Consider the following 15,322-nt stretch of genomic DNA (forward strand, 5'->3'; position numbering starts at 1 on the left):
CATCACCTTTGTTCAAGAATGTCATATTCATATAGCCAGATTTCTTCACCAACCTCCGGTCCAACTTGGACAGCCGAGCAAAATAAGTTGTTTGAAAATGCTCTGGCGATATATGATAAGGAAGAACCTGATCGTTGGCTCAAGATAGCCAAGGTTGTTGGAGGGGCAACTGAAGAGGAAATAAAGAGGCAATATGAGATCCTTCAAGAGGACATCAACCGCATTGAGTCGGGCAAAATTCCCCTTCCCAAGTATAGGAAAGATCAAGGAAGTAGCAAAGGAAACAACATTAGCAATGACGAGCATAGGTAAGTGCATCTTCTTAACCTTTAGTTGAAACATCATGAGATTATAGAAACATGTCTGAAATCCTTAACTGAATCAGTTTAACTTTGGAATATTCTTACTTCCTGTACATCTAACGGCCGCAAAATCAATGCATTTGTAACGATACCGTGCATTGTCATTATGCCCACCAAACAATCTGGCATACAGTTTATGGTTATGGCCAAATTCCTGATCAACCTCCATTGTTATGCCTATGGCAAACACCCCGAGCAACATTAATTTCCTGTTCAATTCCTAAAGGAAAGAAATTTACAACAGATTGTTTACCGTGAAAACATAAGAGTGAAATTTATAACACCAACGGGCGCTTTCTTATTCCTAAACATGCATGTTTTGTCCTAACTATGGGTTTCATTGCATATTCATTGCGTTTATTCTATCAATATATTGTGGGCTTGTTCAGTTACATTTTTGAGTTATGGTGATTTGAGTGTAGATTTTAGTTGAATTTGAGTTATAACTTGAATTGAAGTCGTAATTTGAGTTTGTGTTTGAGTGGGTCAAAACTTGAGTTTGTATTTAGATAGTATTTTAATAAAAACTCAATGATGATGGAAAATTTTAATAGGGTATATGGGTGAGGTTTTATTCGTCTTTTCGTTGTGAATACATAAAAAAAGAATCATCTCAATTGGAATTAAAACGAAAAAGTTATAGCGTTTTTAATAATAGAAAAAATACTGTTCATTAACTTGAGTTTGAGTTTATAAACTTGAGTTGAAGAGGAAACTTGAACTCATTAGATTTTAACCCCAAACTCAAGTTAAAATTCAAGTTAAAACTCAAGTTCAAACTCAAATTTTACAAAAAAAAACATGAACTTGAATAGAGTTATAACTTGAGTTCAAACTTTTTTTGAAATTGAGTGCAAACGAACAAGCCTGTTCAACTCCTCCATCTACAACTAATGTCCTTCAATATTCATCTCAAAAGTAGTTCTTAAAGAGATTTTTTTTTCCTTGTTTGCTCACTTTCATTCCTTTGATGTTCTTTCTACTGACATCCTAACTTTGTATGGTGTTCCACAGGCCGAACAATCTAAAGATCTGATGAATGGCGGCATCCCGCAGCACAGACGACGGCCATTTTCTCTCGAAAGCAGATCTAGTATAGCAATTAACAAGCCGTAACCATAAGAGATTCACTTTTTGCTTCCTCCCTATATCTATCCTTTGTTACTAATTCCACAATCTTTCTCCTGTAACTGCACAAATTGTTGTGCAAGAATCATCCACATCTAGTTGCTTTCCTATCACGTATTTCCTAGTCATTAGAAGATATATTACTTTATTGGTTCCTAAACTATTCAAGCCAAATTTCATTTTGGTCCTTGTATTTCAAAGCGTTCCAAAACGAGTCCCTGTTTTATCAAATTGTTCCCAATTAGTCATTTTGTCTACTTAACTGTTGAACGAAAAAAGATGTGTGAGAACCGTGTGCAATTATTAACGCGATTTTATAACTATACATATAAGGGCACCACTGTTAACAAGAAAGTCCTTTTTTTTTTATGTTGAGATTTTAACGATCAGATGGACGAAAAGGAGCACTTTGGTCGATCGAAAACTCATTATGGGACGTTTCAAAAATCAGAAACCAAAAGGAGAATTGGTCTATAGTTCGGGACTAAAACTGAGTTCAACTCATGCTAAAAAGAACACTAGAAATGAAATGGAAAACATCAAGATTTATCATCCAAGGGATGAAAATATCAAGATTTATCATCCAAGGGCTGAAAATTCTCAATTTATCATCTTGAACATAATCACATTCAACCAATCAATTTCCAAATATCATTATAGTCACTCTTCTTAAAGTTGCGCCCAAAAATACACTATCTGATACTAAGCAAAGGCTCAAGAGTCATTTTTACTTCCAATAATCCAAAATTACACAAGAAATATTCCTAATCCGACATGGTTGTTTGAAGAGAAAGCGAAGTTTCACCTTCAATTCGGCCACTGCTTTTTTCTCCAACAGCTTTCGAAGTCCTAAACATCTGCTTCAGACCAAAACAGAGATAATATCAATCACTCCAATCAATATATAAAGATGAGGGAAAAAAAAAATCCGAGGGACCCACCTTCTGAATTGTGTCTTTCAAGCAAGTTCTGTGCTCGTCAGCCGAAGCATGAAGAAACTCGTGAACGTGATCCCTCAAATCCGAAACGAAACTTCCACTCCTGAAGTTCTTCTTCCTTCGACAAGAACCAAACGCTGGAGCCGAATCAGACGACGACGTTCTCTGTTCGGTGTTGTCGTTTTCAGACGCCATATTTGTTAACACTTAACACCTTGTTTTTGGATATTTGGGATTGATTGAGGAAGAAGAGCAAAGTTAGGCGGTGGTGTGAACTGTAAACGTTGTCCTTTGGATTTTCTTTTCTTTTCTTTTTTTTTTTTTTTTTTTTTGAGAGGCTGTTTTCTTTTCTTTTCTTTTCTTTCTTTTCCTTTTATTTTGATGGTTTTTACGGCGTCTCTTCATTTGCGGTTTTTAGGAGGAATAGTACCAGGAGTAGTATACCACAGGAAAAAAATTGATTTGCACATTTGCCCCATGAATTTTTAGAGATTTAACAATTTGCCTAATAAATTTTTAACTCGACAATTTTTCCTTTTAATTTGCAAATAGTTACAATATGTCCTATTTTATCAATTTTATTCTAATTATTGTTAGATTTAAAGAATTGAGAATGATTGAAATTTGAGATTTGTGTTATAGTTTGAATTGAGTTATTAAGAGCACGTTTGGTAAAAGGATTCTAGAACTCGAAACCATGATTCTGGTTCAAACAATGTTTGTTTACAAAAATTAAAAAGTAGTTCTGACTTGACTCACTCAGAATCAGTATTTGATTTGGATGGTTCTGATTCAAGGTTTGAATCCTGATGTGATGTTTTAAACTAGAATCACCTTTGATTCTAAAACCACCTCCCCCTTGATTTTAGGTGATTCAACCCCTGATTCTGGTTCTGATTTCAAAACTATGATTTGGACCCAAAATCATGAATTATGGTTCGATTTCAAAATCAAAACTAAAATCACTCTAATTTGAACTCTCATACCAAACGAAACTTACGGGTTGTTTTTTTGCATTTTTGAATTAGAGTGACATGAGTGATGATCTTGAGTTGAGTTTGATTTATAACTTGAGTTGAAGTTGTAATTTGAGTTTGTGTTTGGATGTGGACATTTGAATTATGATTTGAATTGATAATCTTTTTGAGTTTGTGTTTAGGTGGGTCAAAACTTAAATTTATATTTAGATAGTATTTTAATAAAAACTCAATGGTGATGAAAAATTTTAATAGGATATATGAGTAGGGTTTTATTCGACTTTTCGTTATGACATTTTTAATAATAGAAAAAATATTGTTCATTAACTTGAGTTCGAGTTTATAAACTCGAGTTGAAGGGGAAATTTAAACTCAAATTTAGCCATAAACTCGAATTCAAACTCAAATTTTACAAAAAAAAAAACACAAACTTAAATAAAATTATAACTCGAGTTTAAATTTTTTTTAAATTTTATTATAAAAAAATAATCCCTTAAAATTTTACGTCGAACGTGCTTTTTAGTCACCAATTAATATCATAATAATCATCAAAAAGTAGTACATCGCTACTGTTTTGTCAGTTGAGAAGATAAATTGTCAAAATTCAAAGACAAGTCGTGAAACCCTATAACTTCAGGAGTGAATACATAAATAACACAACAAAATAAATATTTGTGATTTTGTCCCCCCTTTTTTTTTTCCTCTTTCATTTTCCCTGTTTTATTGGAGCGATAGCCCTTCGCCATCAAGTAAAAAAGTTGCTAACTTGCGCAATCTGTCTGAACAAAGCAGAAACCTGAAAAGGGCCCGGAGCCAACGATGTCGTTCCAGGTTCATTGCATTACTCTCTGCCAAACACTGTATTTGTCATTTTAGGTTCACCAACTTATTTTAAGTGCAAGCAATAACCAACCAAAAAAAGGGTAATTGTATTTGTGGATTACGAGTACTCAGAAGGAAAAACCCAGATATTTAAACATTCTATGTTGGTAACTATGGATTTGGCATTTGAAAATGTAAATCCCAGAAAAATGTCTTGAAATTGAGTTGAAGAAAATACTCACAATTACGTGTGTTTATTGGTGTCGTTTATGTCTTGACTTATAACACTTTCGGAATTTTTGTGACAGATAATATTGGGTTCGGCATCAATGGCTCGCCGACAGCTTCTTAAGGAGATGGGTTACGAGTTCAGTTTAATGGTACAGTGGCTACAGAAAGAGTTTTTTTTTTCTTTCTTTCTTTTTGTTTAAGTGGAGATTCATGGTTACTTATTTGGGTTTCATGGTTACTTATTTGGGTTTCATGGTTTAGACTGCAGACATAGATGAGAGAAGTATAAGGAAGGAAAAGCCAGAAGAATTGGTAATGGCTCTAGCTGAGGCAAAAGTATGTTTTCTTTTATTTGTTATATTTTTCTAGTTTATTTGTTTTCCTTAATATATATATATATATATATTTATATAGATTAGTGACGGCTCCAATGAGCTTTATTTGTCTTGGATAAAAGTGGTAATTCGTGTCACGTGTTGTGTTCGTATCGTATTTTGATTGTTGTTTTTTAATTTACAGTCAATTCGAACACGACTCGTGACACGAAATTTTTTAAAAATCGTAACACGAACACGAAACAACCACTTTACGGGTTGACACGACACATCACGAAAATGACTTGTGACACGAAATTGACCCGTGAACCCGAAATTAATACGAAAATTGTATACTTTTTATTTAGTTTTTTACATATTAGAAATAATTTAAAATTCATAACACACTAAAATACAATAACATCTATTGAAATTAAGCAAATAATAGTATAAGATTTTGTGTATAACTATCATGATATCACAAGTTCATTATAAAATAAAAAATATGTAATGAGTGTTCGGGTTCTGTGGGTCCAACTCAAAATTGACCCGTGTTGTGTCAATTTTAAGTCGATTCAATTCTGATCCGAACTTATTTTTTCTCAACCCTCAACCTTAAAATTTATGTAATTTTTAAGTATCGTGACTGTAACCTATGTTACCGATTCTAGTCTTAAATTGGCTATTTTTTTTTATTTTTTTTTCAGGCAGATGCCATAATTTCAAGGCTCAAAAGTAGAGGTCAATTGGAAGAAAGTACCGAGGAAAAACTCTTAATTACGGCAGACACTGTATGCTTCAGTTCACGTGTCTCTTTCTAGAATTTTTAACTGATTTTTAAGCATGGAGTTGTCTCCTTATGCACGAGAAGGATTTGCTTTTTGAATTGTAATATTTGTGTTATCATTCATAAGCCAAGATCAGTGGATTAAGATTTAAACGAAAATTCATTCATGCAATTACTTAATCTTATTCTCTATATACGACTTAAGGAGAGCCACGCTTTTTGGTACTTGTGTGTGTGTGACCATTCTCTATGACAAGCATGCCTCGATAAACAATTTGTGACTAGAGCACACCTGGTCTGAGATGTTTGAAATGGCGTGCAGTGGAAAGTGACATTAATCTATTCTGAAGTCTCTTCTTAACATCTCTTAATAGCTTATGTCCTGTTGGCCTGTTTTCAATGATTAAACTACACTAAAAAAGTTTAGCAACGGGGTTGCATTCTATTGAAATGTTTATTGTTTCACTTTTGTAGCATTCTATTGAAATGTCATTGGTTTTTAGGTGGTTGTATCCAAAGGGATGATCAGAGAAAAACCGTCCAGTAAGGAAGAAGCGCGGGATTTCATCAAAGGTGTACTATCGAAACTCTTTGGTTTTTTCCTTTGCAGGAACTGACTTAATGTAGTGATCAGGTTTATATGAGTTGCAGGCTATTCTGGTAGTCAAGCAGCCGTTGTGGGATCCGTACTAGTAACCAATCTTAAAACAGGAAAAAGGAAAGGAGGATGGGAGAGAGCAGAGGTACATTTTTTAGCTCACTTTTAGTCCTTGCCTAAAAATAGTATTTGCAATATGTCAAAAGCGATTTGCATTTAATTTGTCAAAAAGATTTCAATAACAAAATAACCTTATTGTTTGATCTCTTTTTCCATTTAAGTCGGTATGAGTTCAAAATTTCTTTCAACGACATTATCTATCCATGGCCATGCACGTTATTATTATTATTATTTCTCTCTCTCTCTCTCTCTCTTTTGGGAGGAATTATACAAATTGATGTACACACACAGGTTTATTTTCATGACATACCAGATGAAGTTATTGATACCCTGGTAAGTTTTTTGGATTTACTATTCTCTTGAGACACTTTTTCTTTTCTCTTCTTTTTCCTTTTGAATGTGATATATGAGCCTTTTGAGTTGTGCCCAGGTAGAAGAGGCAATCACGCTCAATGTTGCTGGAGGTTTGACACTGGAAAATCCATTGATATTGCGGTTTGTAGAAGCAGTGGTTAGCTCTTTACCATTTCTCACGTTCATTAAGAGTACTTGAAGTGGTTTCACTGTGTGAATTCTTTGTATCATACAATTTCTCCTATGTATTTGTTGGAAATAACCTCTTTTATGTGGGACAGATTGGAACAGGTGATGCAGTTATGGGACTTCCGAAAGCTCTTACAGAAAGGCTCATTCAGGAAGCACTTTAGCTTCTGTAGATACGAATCTGCCTCATTCATCTTGGAAATGAACCCTAAATGGATTGTCACATAGAAGATTGTTTTTTTCTTTTTCTTTTTTTGCCAGTGACATAGAATATTGCTTGATTAGATCACAAATTTATTTAGTAAGTTGAACAATGACTGTGACTGTAACCCCAACAGCATCACAAGTTTTGGTAATGATATCAATCAAAAGTGATTTTGTTTAATACTTGATAGTATTCATGGTGAAAAATTTTAGGTCATCCAAGTTTGTCAGGCTCTTGATTCAGAAGAAGTGGTAGATGTAACTGCACCATGTGATTACTCATTGATTAAATGGTTGTTCTTATTTACAGCTTTGAGAATATGTAATTATCTCATTTTGTTCCCCAACATTCACTTTTAAATGTCTAGTTCCAATGATTCCATTGACTCCTTCGTTAATAATACGTCTATTGCAAGATTCTAGAGCTTTGTTATCTAGTACTTGTATGCATATTTGTATCTTCTTATTGTTCAACATACAAGAAAAAGAGTAATTATGTGTTTACTAGTCTATTTCAAACGAATCTAGCATTACGGAGGAAGGCTGAATTGTCGTTTGCTGCGACTGTCATTTCTAATGGCTTAAGAGTTTCTCCCAGACTTTTACTGGTGCTAGATTTTAGAAACTTTTCAGGTAACTAAACATCTAAATCTAATATATATATATATATATATTCGAGGTCATTTGTAAAAATAACCCTAGTTCTGATAGTAGTCTAACAAGCAACAATAATGTCCCCAGCATCCCATTTCCAAGCATTACTTGAGGCAGAATGTTTGATAGAAACTAGTGTTAAGAGCTAGAATATTTGCCGTCATTTTCGCAGAAAAGGCCACGTTTGGTTACTGTTGTTTCAATTTAAAACAATATGTCGTTTCGCTTGTAAAGTTTGCCCGTTTGTCTTTTACATCCATCCGTCTTCGCCAATGAAACGCCGTATTAGTTTCCACTTTACAGTATACATTTACTGTCGTTTTAATGCCTACAATGTTCAGAAACGACTTGCCGTTTTCCGTGTAAGGTTAATAGTCAATTGGCGCGCGCGCACAGAGAGTAGGCAGTAGCCCCAATTTACAATTTCTCTTTGGGGATCCCTAGCGAGGGAACAGAAGCCGTCACAAGTGAGAGCTTGTCCTTATTGATCTCAAACCCAAAAGGTGAGTCCTTTATTTCATTCACTTAAGAAACCCAAACAAATTCACAAAATCCCGTTCCGCATTTTCTCGAGAACCAAACAAACATCAAATAAGTTTTCAAGAGCTTCTTCCACTTGGCGTTAAAAATGGAAGCCAATTTCTTCCGGTTTCTGAAGATTGTGGGCGTGGGATACAAGGCCAGAGCCGAATCGCAAGGTCGTTTGCTGTACCTGAAATTGGGATACAGCCACGAGGTTGAACTGTGCGTGCCTCCTGCTGTTCGCGTTTTCTGCTGCAAAAACAATGTCGTTTGCTGCACTGGGATTGACAAGCAGAGGGTTCACCGATTCGCTGCGGCCGTTCGCAGTTGCAAGCCTCCTGAGGTCTACAAAGGCAAAGGTATTATGTACATTGATGAAGTTATTAAGAACAAACAAGGGAAGAAGTCTAAATGATTATTGCTGTTGCTGGATTTTATTGAAATTGGCAGTTCTTTTCTATTTTTTTTTTCTTGTAAGAATAAGTTTGATCTGATTTCTCAGTCCATTGAGAGAATTGTTGTAGCTTTCCGTCTTTGAAATTATGAGGTGAAGTTGTGTTGATTCTCAAATTCTCAACACCGTTCATTTCCCGTGTTTGTGGGTTTGAGTCAAGAACTTGCGTTGAAAGGTGAGTTCATGCGATAGAAAATACCGTATCACAAAATGTTAAATTTGAACTTTTTGAGATAAAAACACTCTTGCAAAAGATTTGAGTTGTGATTCAAATAGCGAAAGAAATGGGTTATTCCTTTAACCATAATTGTTTGAGCGTGGAGCCTAAGCACTTAATTATTTTTTGGTTGTCTTAATTATACTTGTGTTGATCACTGATGATGTTGATGTACGGGGTTGTTCTTTTAGAGTGTAACTTGAGTATAATTTTTAAGTTGAATTTGAGTTATAACTTGAGTTGAAATTATAACTTGAATAAAGTTGAGTAAAGTTGAATAAAATTAAAACTTAAAAAAACGTGAACTTGAATAAAATTAAAACTCGAATTGTCTTATTTTGAATTTTTTAGACAAAAAGAACATGCCCTAAATCTCTTCACGACAGAAACTTGTGTATTATTGGTTGTCATAATTATACTTGTGTTTAGGATGCTGATTTTAGGGTTATTAAAGAGATTCGATAAAAAAAATAAAATAAAATAAAACAACAGAGGGAAGCTGAGAGCCTTGAGTAGTGTGATTTTTTTTTTTTTTTAATAATCTTCTTTGTTACTATGACATTGAGAGTGAATTGCTGTAAATCTTGAGTGTTTGCTAATATGTTTTTCTTCGATTTAATATCTCTCAATAGTAAAAATAATTAAAAAAAAAATAGGTTGACAAGAATTTCTCTCGTAATAACACGCCATAATGAAGAGTTTAGTATGCATGAACTGAAGTTGAGAGGTTATTACTTTGCCATGTTGCCAACTGAGAGAAGAAAGTAGTGCTTGACTTCTACTACACCATGCATTGAGAAATGAGGAGGGATACGTCCTCAACAAATCAATCATATCCAGAATGCTCCAGATTTTATCATTTGCACATCGCAATTCTATTTTGAAAGTTGGCTTATCACGGCAAACATGACCTCATTAGACTTGAAATAGCCTTAAGACCTTGTAAAATCAATTTAACAGCTGTTGACACTCGGAGATTTCTTCGATATGACAAACGGCTCGAACTGGCATAGCAGCATCAATCGAGCACATAAATTCGAGAGGCAATATCCTGGACAAACCAATCAAATCCCTCAAGAAGCCCCTCTCCTGTGTAAGCACTGCACCCCACAATCCTCCAGTGACGTGTGACACGTGTCTTGTCCATGGCCTCCAAGTTCAGAACCTACAGATTTATAATAAAACAGTGTTTCAGAAAAATAAGCCACCTAAACACTACTTATCAACATACAAGATCTGTGATTAATCGTATAATAGCAATACGTACTTAAAAAAAACAGCAGAAAGGAGAGAACACTTGTACAGGAAATGTATTAGAAGTTAGAACAAAGAGTATTTTCAATAATCAAAACATAAATAATTGTATTATTGCAGCCTTACTTTAGCAATTTCTTTCGGACTAAGGGCGCCTTTAATATCTTGCTTGTTTGCCAGTATCAGTAAGGATGCGCCTGATAACCTCTGTCAAATGACCAGACAACTAAGCATCAACGGCGAAAAATTTAAAAGCTTGAAGCACAAATGAAACCCTTTTCTTTTTCCCTTTCCTTGAAAAAGTCCCATCTATCTCATAATCCTTTTTTCAAAATATAAAACTTAGAAGAGACCAAGTTCAGAAAATTGTATACTAAATAGTCAGTCATGATCAAAAAATTATATCAAGTTGAGAAGTATCAGAAAATCATATACTAAATAGTCAGTCATGATCAAAATATTATATCAAGTTGAGAAGTATCCCAAAATTTGCACCAAAAGTAATTCTGTGTTTAAGAGGAAGATATTCTATGCTAGGAAAAAAAAAAAAAAAGGATTGTTCAAATCACTTGTAGATGAAAAAACGTAAAAGGGTATATACCTCTTCCTTCAAAAGATTATCCAATTCCATTTTGCAGTCGTCTAATCTTCTAAGATCTGAACTGTCAACTACCCATACCAAGCCATCAGTTTGCTCAAAATAGTTTTTCCAATATGACCTTATAGTTTTCTGGCCCCCAACATCCCATATATTAAGAGTATACCTGCCATCAAGTTAACAACGGCATTGAAAAACTGCTTATCACCAATAAAAGGAATATGCGGCTTGGTTTTCTTCTTTCTGCAAAAACTCCAAAACCAAGTTGAGGTAACAAGATCGTGTAAAAATGTGATTAATTATAGTGGCCCCATATGCGATTACTGCATAAGCATTTCAAACACTCAGCTGCTTCAAATTATTAACCCAGTATATCTAACAAAAATTATTTTCAAAACCGAATGGCCCAATACTCCCACCCATTTATGGATGTTCTGCGGTTTCAAGTTACAAGTTACAAATTTACCTGAATCTTTGGTAAAGAATTTAGGAAAGTTATAGTACTCTCAAAAGTTCAATTAAAACCTCTGAATAAAAGCTATACGAGGTGTTACAGAGTAAGACTCTAAAGCCGAATTAAGATAACAAGATCATGTAAAAAAGATTCGAGAGTTCCAGACAATCTGAGATTCCTTCAGCTGCTAAAAAATATATACATAAGATAACTTTCAAGCGTCCAAAAATTTCAGCTTTTGGGAATGGTAAACTGATTCCAATCTATTATCTTAATTGGAATGATTAGATCATGAACAACCACGCACTTAAAAAAAAATGTCCATCTTTTAGCCTTTTATTTTCCTGAGATGCTAATCAAGTAAAGTAATTAATTTGAAGATTCAAACTTAAAAAAAAGAAAAAAAAAAAAAGGAATTAAAATAGAAAAAAAATACTTTTGGTAAGTAATGGTCTTGATGTTGAAGCCGAGTGTGGGACTGATAACACTAGTGTCTTCCCCATTAATCTTCAACACAATTGTAGTCTTTCCAGAATTATCTAGACCCCTGGAGAACACAAAATCAACAAATGCCAGTTAATTTTAAGATAGAGAAAAGGATCTAGAGAGAGAAAGAAGAGAGAGACCGAGAGAGATTTGCGTACACCATGAGAATGCGCATTTCCTTCTCTTTCTTCTTGATCTTCCTTATGATACTGAGAAGCCCCATTTTCATCCGAACCTACAAACCAATCTACGCAAACCAGACCTTTAATTTTCAATCTGTGTTTCTAGTCAATGTAATTTTTGCCTTTTCGAAAAATCTTTCATCTTCTGCAGCTCCCAATTCATCCTCCCGTGAAAGCGCTACGCGAAGTAGAGAATTTGATCTGGTTTCTGTCTCCAAACGGAAGTACCGAAGGGAAAAACGCCACTAGAGAGCGAGACTCTGTCCAACAGCAAAAGGGAAAAAATATTTTGTATTAAAGTAGGGGAAAAAGGGATAAGTTTATGGGTACGATGTTGAGCCCAACTACTTAAAGATACGGATCGGGCTTATTTTGAGGCCGCTTTAAGCTTGCTGTCATCTTGGGTCATTACAAACAAGTGTAAACAAAAACAAGGGCCCCTTTTAAGGCCGCTATCAGCCCAGGTCCTTACTACCAAGAGCCCTTGTTCACTCCCCCAAGAAATAATGACCTTGCCCTTGATGATAATTGAAATATGGCGCAGTTTTATAAATATCACTTACATAGTTGATTTTTTGAATTGTATTTTTTGGCAATCCAAAACTATCCCTTCAATTGATTTTATTGGTAACTAATTTCCATCTCTTTCAATTGCACCTCATTCATTTAGATTTTAAATTTTAGCACTTTAATTAATACAACACTTTTTTCAAATTTTATGAATTTAAATTAACAACCTAATTCATCTATATATAAGATCACACACAATATATATTTCCATCTCTTTGGCTCCTTGCATTTTTTTTTTTATACATTGCCTCCTTAGAAAAACATATCATTTATATATTGCCATTAAAATATTCATGTATTTTATATAATGATATAATCTTTGCCTTAATGAAATGCTATAGCGTTGTTTTTGTTTGGTTTAAATGTATGTGTTTTAAATGTTTTTCTAGTGTTCATCTAGACTATTGCATGTGAAGATATAAATCTTTAATGTAATGACACGCTCTAACATTTGTATAGGGTCGTTTTCTACCTATTTCCTAACCAAATTCCCATTTATTTAATGATAATATAATTATCTTAATAAAACAGTCTTTGTTACCAGTTTTTTAATGATGGTTTCGTTCAAAATTACAATACTGGCATTGTATTTACGTTAATGATGTTGTATGGTCAATTTTTAAGTCATCATTACGTTAAATTTCTTGTCTTTATGTTATTGATTCTTATTATCCGATGTGGTTTTTTATAAAACTATTTGTGAGAGGTTTTTACTAATAGAGATTTTAGTGAAATCAAATTATGTAAAAAAATTTAAAATTTACCAATACTACTATAGTCAGAAATACATTTTAAACTGGTTGATTAATTGTAATTTAATGATACCCCAATTCCTTTATTTCTAGTATTTGAACCTTTTAAAAAAAAATATATCTCACAAAATGTAGGGGGAAAAAAAAGCAACATCTTGATTACGTGAAAAAAATAATATATTATTACAAGGTTAATAAAGTAATTACATAATATACTATTTCAATATCATTATACAATTAGGCCATGTATCAAATATTCACAAACTTAAGCCATATTTCAATCCTATAATTGTAATTCGGCCATATGTGTTTGTAGGACAAATTTTATGTTTCTCCCCTAAACTATAGACCTTATCATTATGTCTCCCAATTTTTAATTTTAGCACCCCCGACTTCACTCTTACAAGTTTTCCTCCTCATAATTTTTGCTATAATATCAATAAATTCTTACTTTTGTCATTACTATTGGTCGCCATTGATAAACCCTCAAAGTTCATTCAATCAAACAAATTAAGAAGAAAGCTGAGCGTAGTATAAAAAATGATAACTTTTATTGTGTAATTGCACTTCAATGTGAGGAGGGGTTAACGAAGTAACTATTTACTAAATTGTTCAACGATGCTAATTATTTGTGTGATATGTGTTATTTTTATTTAAAATCTTAACATATGGAGTTCTTTTGTTATTTTTTGTATTTCATATGACGTTTTCAGCTAAAAATTATCAAAATGGGAAAATTTGTAAGAGTTACTGAAGTTGAATCAACGAATTTTATTGCTAATTTTCAGTACGTTGTGTGAATCAAGAGATTTCAAAGCAGTTTTTCTTACATTCTATATGACTCAATAAGTTAATTGATTTATCCCTTTTATTTTTATTTTTCTAATTAAGCTTCCGCTACATCACTTTTTTAAGGGGATTATAGTGGTGAGAGCAATTAATAAATTATAAGAAAATAAGATACATAGAAATGTATAGACCGACTTTAATAAGCAATCCAAGTTAATATTAGGGGAATGAAAATAATCTAGGTGCTTAACGATTTTAGTTGAGTTAGGTTGACGGTGAAAATTCGTCAACAAAGAATTAACGAATTTTGAGATAAATTAATGCGATTCACAGCGATATAAATATAGAAGAATGGAGTTAATGCAGTAAAAATAAGAACACATGAAGATTTATAGTGGTTCTCCCTTAATTTGAGAGCCACATCCACTGTGGGGAGAATGAGAGAATTTCACTAATTTGAGAAGAGATTACACGTTTTTTTCTCAGTGTGAGACTTTGGGGAATTTCTAGTCTATAATCCCCTATTTATAGCTTAGGTCACCGCCTATAAACCTACCTTATTTGAATTTGGGATATTTCCCTTGTCTTTTGAGATAGTTTCCCAAAAGATAGAGATTACAATCAATTAGTGCGGTTTTTGTTGGGAATGGTGTCCTAGAAGCATAAGATGTAATAAGATATTTATTATTTATTTAATAAAAGAGTTTATTCATCAATTTTATGTGTATATATTTGTGAATATTTTATGAATATCAATGAAAATTCCATGATTATTTATGTAACCTTAAACATTGTATATAAGTGTTATATACGAGAGGATAATGTTTAAGGATAATAATCAAAAAGTAATGTTCATAATGAATTTAATTAAAGTTCAGAATCTTTAATTAAAACATTATTAATACATGTCATTCTCATTTAGAATGGAACGGTGTTATCCGCACTGTTAATATGCCGAGATATTGAATAAGTGTATTTCGCATAATGAGATTATGTGGAATAAAGACACAAACACAATATGAATTTCTAATAATTTTCGTTAAGTATAGAAATTCTAATTGAGTCTACCGATGGTCATATATAGAATAATCTTAATCATGAGTTCTTAACAGACTCATGTTTATGGATTTGTGTCTTTTGATTTACTCGGTACGGATTCTGAGATCCTGAATCCTATTCCTTGTATTTTGGAGACATGATGAAGTAAGTAGCCGGGAATGTTATTACACGAGATGGAATCCATTCCTTCTTAAGAAAGAAGTAGATAAATAATTCTCTTGAGGGTTGATTCAGTACTTGGACCAGTAGGAGCTCCGATTCATGAATGTGTTTTATGAATCACTGTCCATTAGAGAATCAATGGTAC

At 33.3% G+C, this 15,322-nt stretch overlaps 4 protein-coding genes across 5 annotated transcripts; 3 read left to right on the forward strand and 1 right to left on the reverse strand.

Moving 5' to 3' along the window:
- LOC21403216 (protein RADIALIS-like 4) lies at positions 1-1,575 on the forward strand. The gene is made up of 2 exons (XM_010090725.2): positions 1-308; positions 1,377-1,575. Exons 1-2 carry the CDS (start codon positions 19-21, stop codon positions 1,396-1,398), a joined length of 312 nt encoding a protein of 103 aa, XP_010089027.2. The 5' UTR covers positions 1-18; the 3' UTR covers positions 1,399-1,575.
- A 2,529-nt stretch (positions 1,576-4,104) lies between these two features.
- Positions 4,105-7,281, forward strand: LOC21403218 (maf-like protein DDB_G0281937). Of its 2 annotated transcripts, none has more exons than XM_010090727.2 (9): positions 4,105-4,236; positions 4,536-4,607; positions 4,720-4,794; positions 5,480-5,563; positions 6,063-6,132; positions 6,211-6,302; positions 6,569-6,610; positions 6,708-6,788; positions 6,913-7,281. In XM_010090727.2, exons 1-9 carry the CDS (start codon positions 4,225-4,227, stop codon positions 6,982-6,984), a joined length of 600 nt encoding a protein of 199 aa, XP_010089029.1. In that variant the 5' UTR covers positions 4,105-4,224; the 3' UTR covers positions 6,985-7,281. The 2 variants fall into 2 exon arrangements, with proteins under 2 accessions (XP_010089029.1, XP_024030939.1); XM_024175171.1 differs by having other exon boundaries at positions 4,720-4,770.
- Positions 7,282-8,073: 792 nt separating this feature from the next.
- On the forward strand, positions 8,074-8,770 carry LOC21403219 (60S ribosomal protein L6, mitochondrial). Its single transcript, XM_010090728.2, has one exon. It carries the CDS (start codon positions 8,307-8,309, stop codon positions 8,613-8,615), a length of 309 nt encoding a protein of 102 aa, XP_010089030.1. The 5' UTR covers positions 8,074-8,306; the 3' UTR covers positions 8,616-8,770.
- A 697-nt stretch (positions 8,771-9,467) lies between these two features.
- LOC21403220 (ADP-ribosylation factor-like protein 2) lies at positions 9,468-12,098 on the reverse strand. The gene is made up of 5 exons (XM_024175161.1): positions 11,822-12,098; positions 11,614-11,724; positions 10,727-10,889; positions 10,252-10,332; positions 9,468-10,036 (listed from the first exon to the last, which is right to left on the reverse strand). Exons 1-5 carry the CDS (start codon positions 11,890-11,892, stop codon positions 9,890-9,892), a joined length of 573 nt encoding a protein of 190 aa, XP_024030929.1. The 5' UTR covers positions 11,893-12,098; the 3' UTR covers positions 9,468-9,889.
- Between the last annotated feature and the right edge of the window lie 3,224 nt (positions 12,099-15,322).

Source organism: Morus notabilis, unplaced genomic scaffold (genome assembly GCF_000414095.1).
Source record: "Morus notabilis unplaced genomic scaffold, ASM41409v2 Scaffold25, whole genome shotgun sequence".
Lineage (NCBI taxonomy): Eukaryota > Viridiplantae > Streptophyta > Magnoliopsida > Rosales > Moraceae > Morus > Morus notabilis.

Excerpts from the sequence above, each read along its gene's own strand:
- LOC21403216 (XM_010090725.2), top strand. The coding sequence starts at position 19 with ATGTCATATTCATATAGCCAGATTTCTTCACCAACCTCCGGTCCAACT. Across the intron at positions 309-1,376 it reads ATTAGCAATGACGAGCATAG|GCCGAACAATCTAAAGATCT; the intron begins GTAAGTGCATCT and ends GGTGTTCCACAG.
- LOC21403220 (XM_024175161.1), bottom strand. The coding sequence starts at position 11,892 with ATGAAAATGGGGCTTCTCAGTATCATAAGGAAGATCAAGAAGAAAGAG. Across the intron at positions 11,725-11,821 it reads GAAATGCGCATTCTCATGGT|GGGTCTAGATAATTCTGGAA; the intron begins GTACGCAAATCT and ends TGTGTTCTCCAG. Across the intron at positions 10,037-10,251 it reads GTCCGAAAGAAATTGCTAAA|GTTCTGAACTTGGAGGCCAT; the intron begins GTAAGGCTGCAA and ends ATAAATCTGTAG.
- LOC21403218 (XM_010090727.2), top strand. Across the intron at positions 4,795-5,479 it reads TGGCTCTAGCTGAGGCAAAA|GCAGATGCCATAATTTCAAG; the intron begins GTATGTTTTCTT and ends TTTTTTTTTCAG. Across the intron at positions 6,611-6,707 it reads ATGAAGTTATTGATACCCTG|GTAGAAGAGGCAATCACGCT; the intron begins GTAAGTTTTTTG and ends AGTTGTGCCCAG.
- LOC21403219 (XM_010090728.2), top strand. The coding sequence starts at position 8,307 with ATGGAAGCCAATTTCTTCCGGTTTCTGAAGATTGTGGGCGTGGGATAC.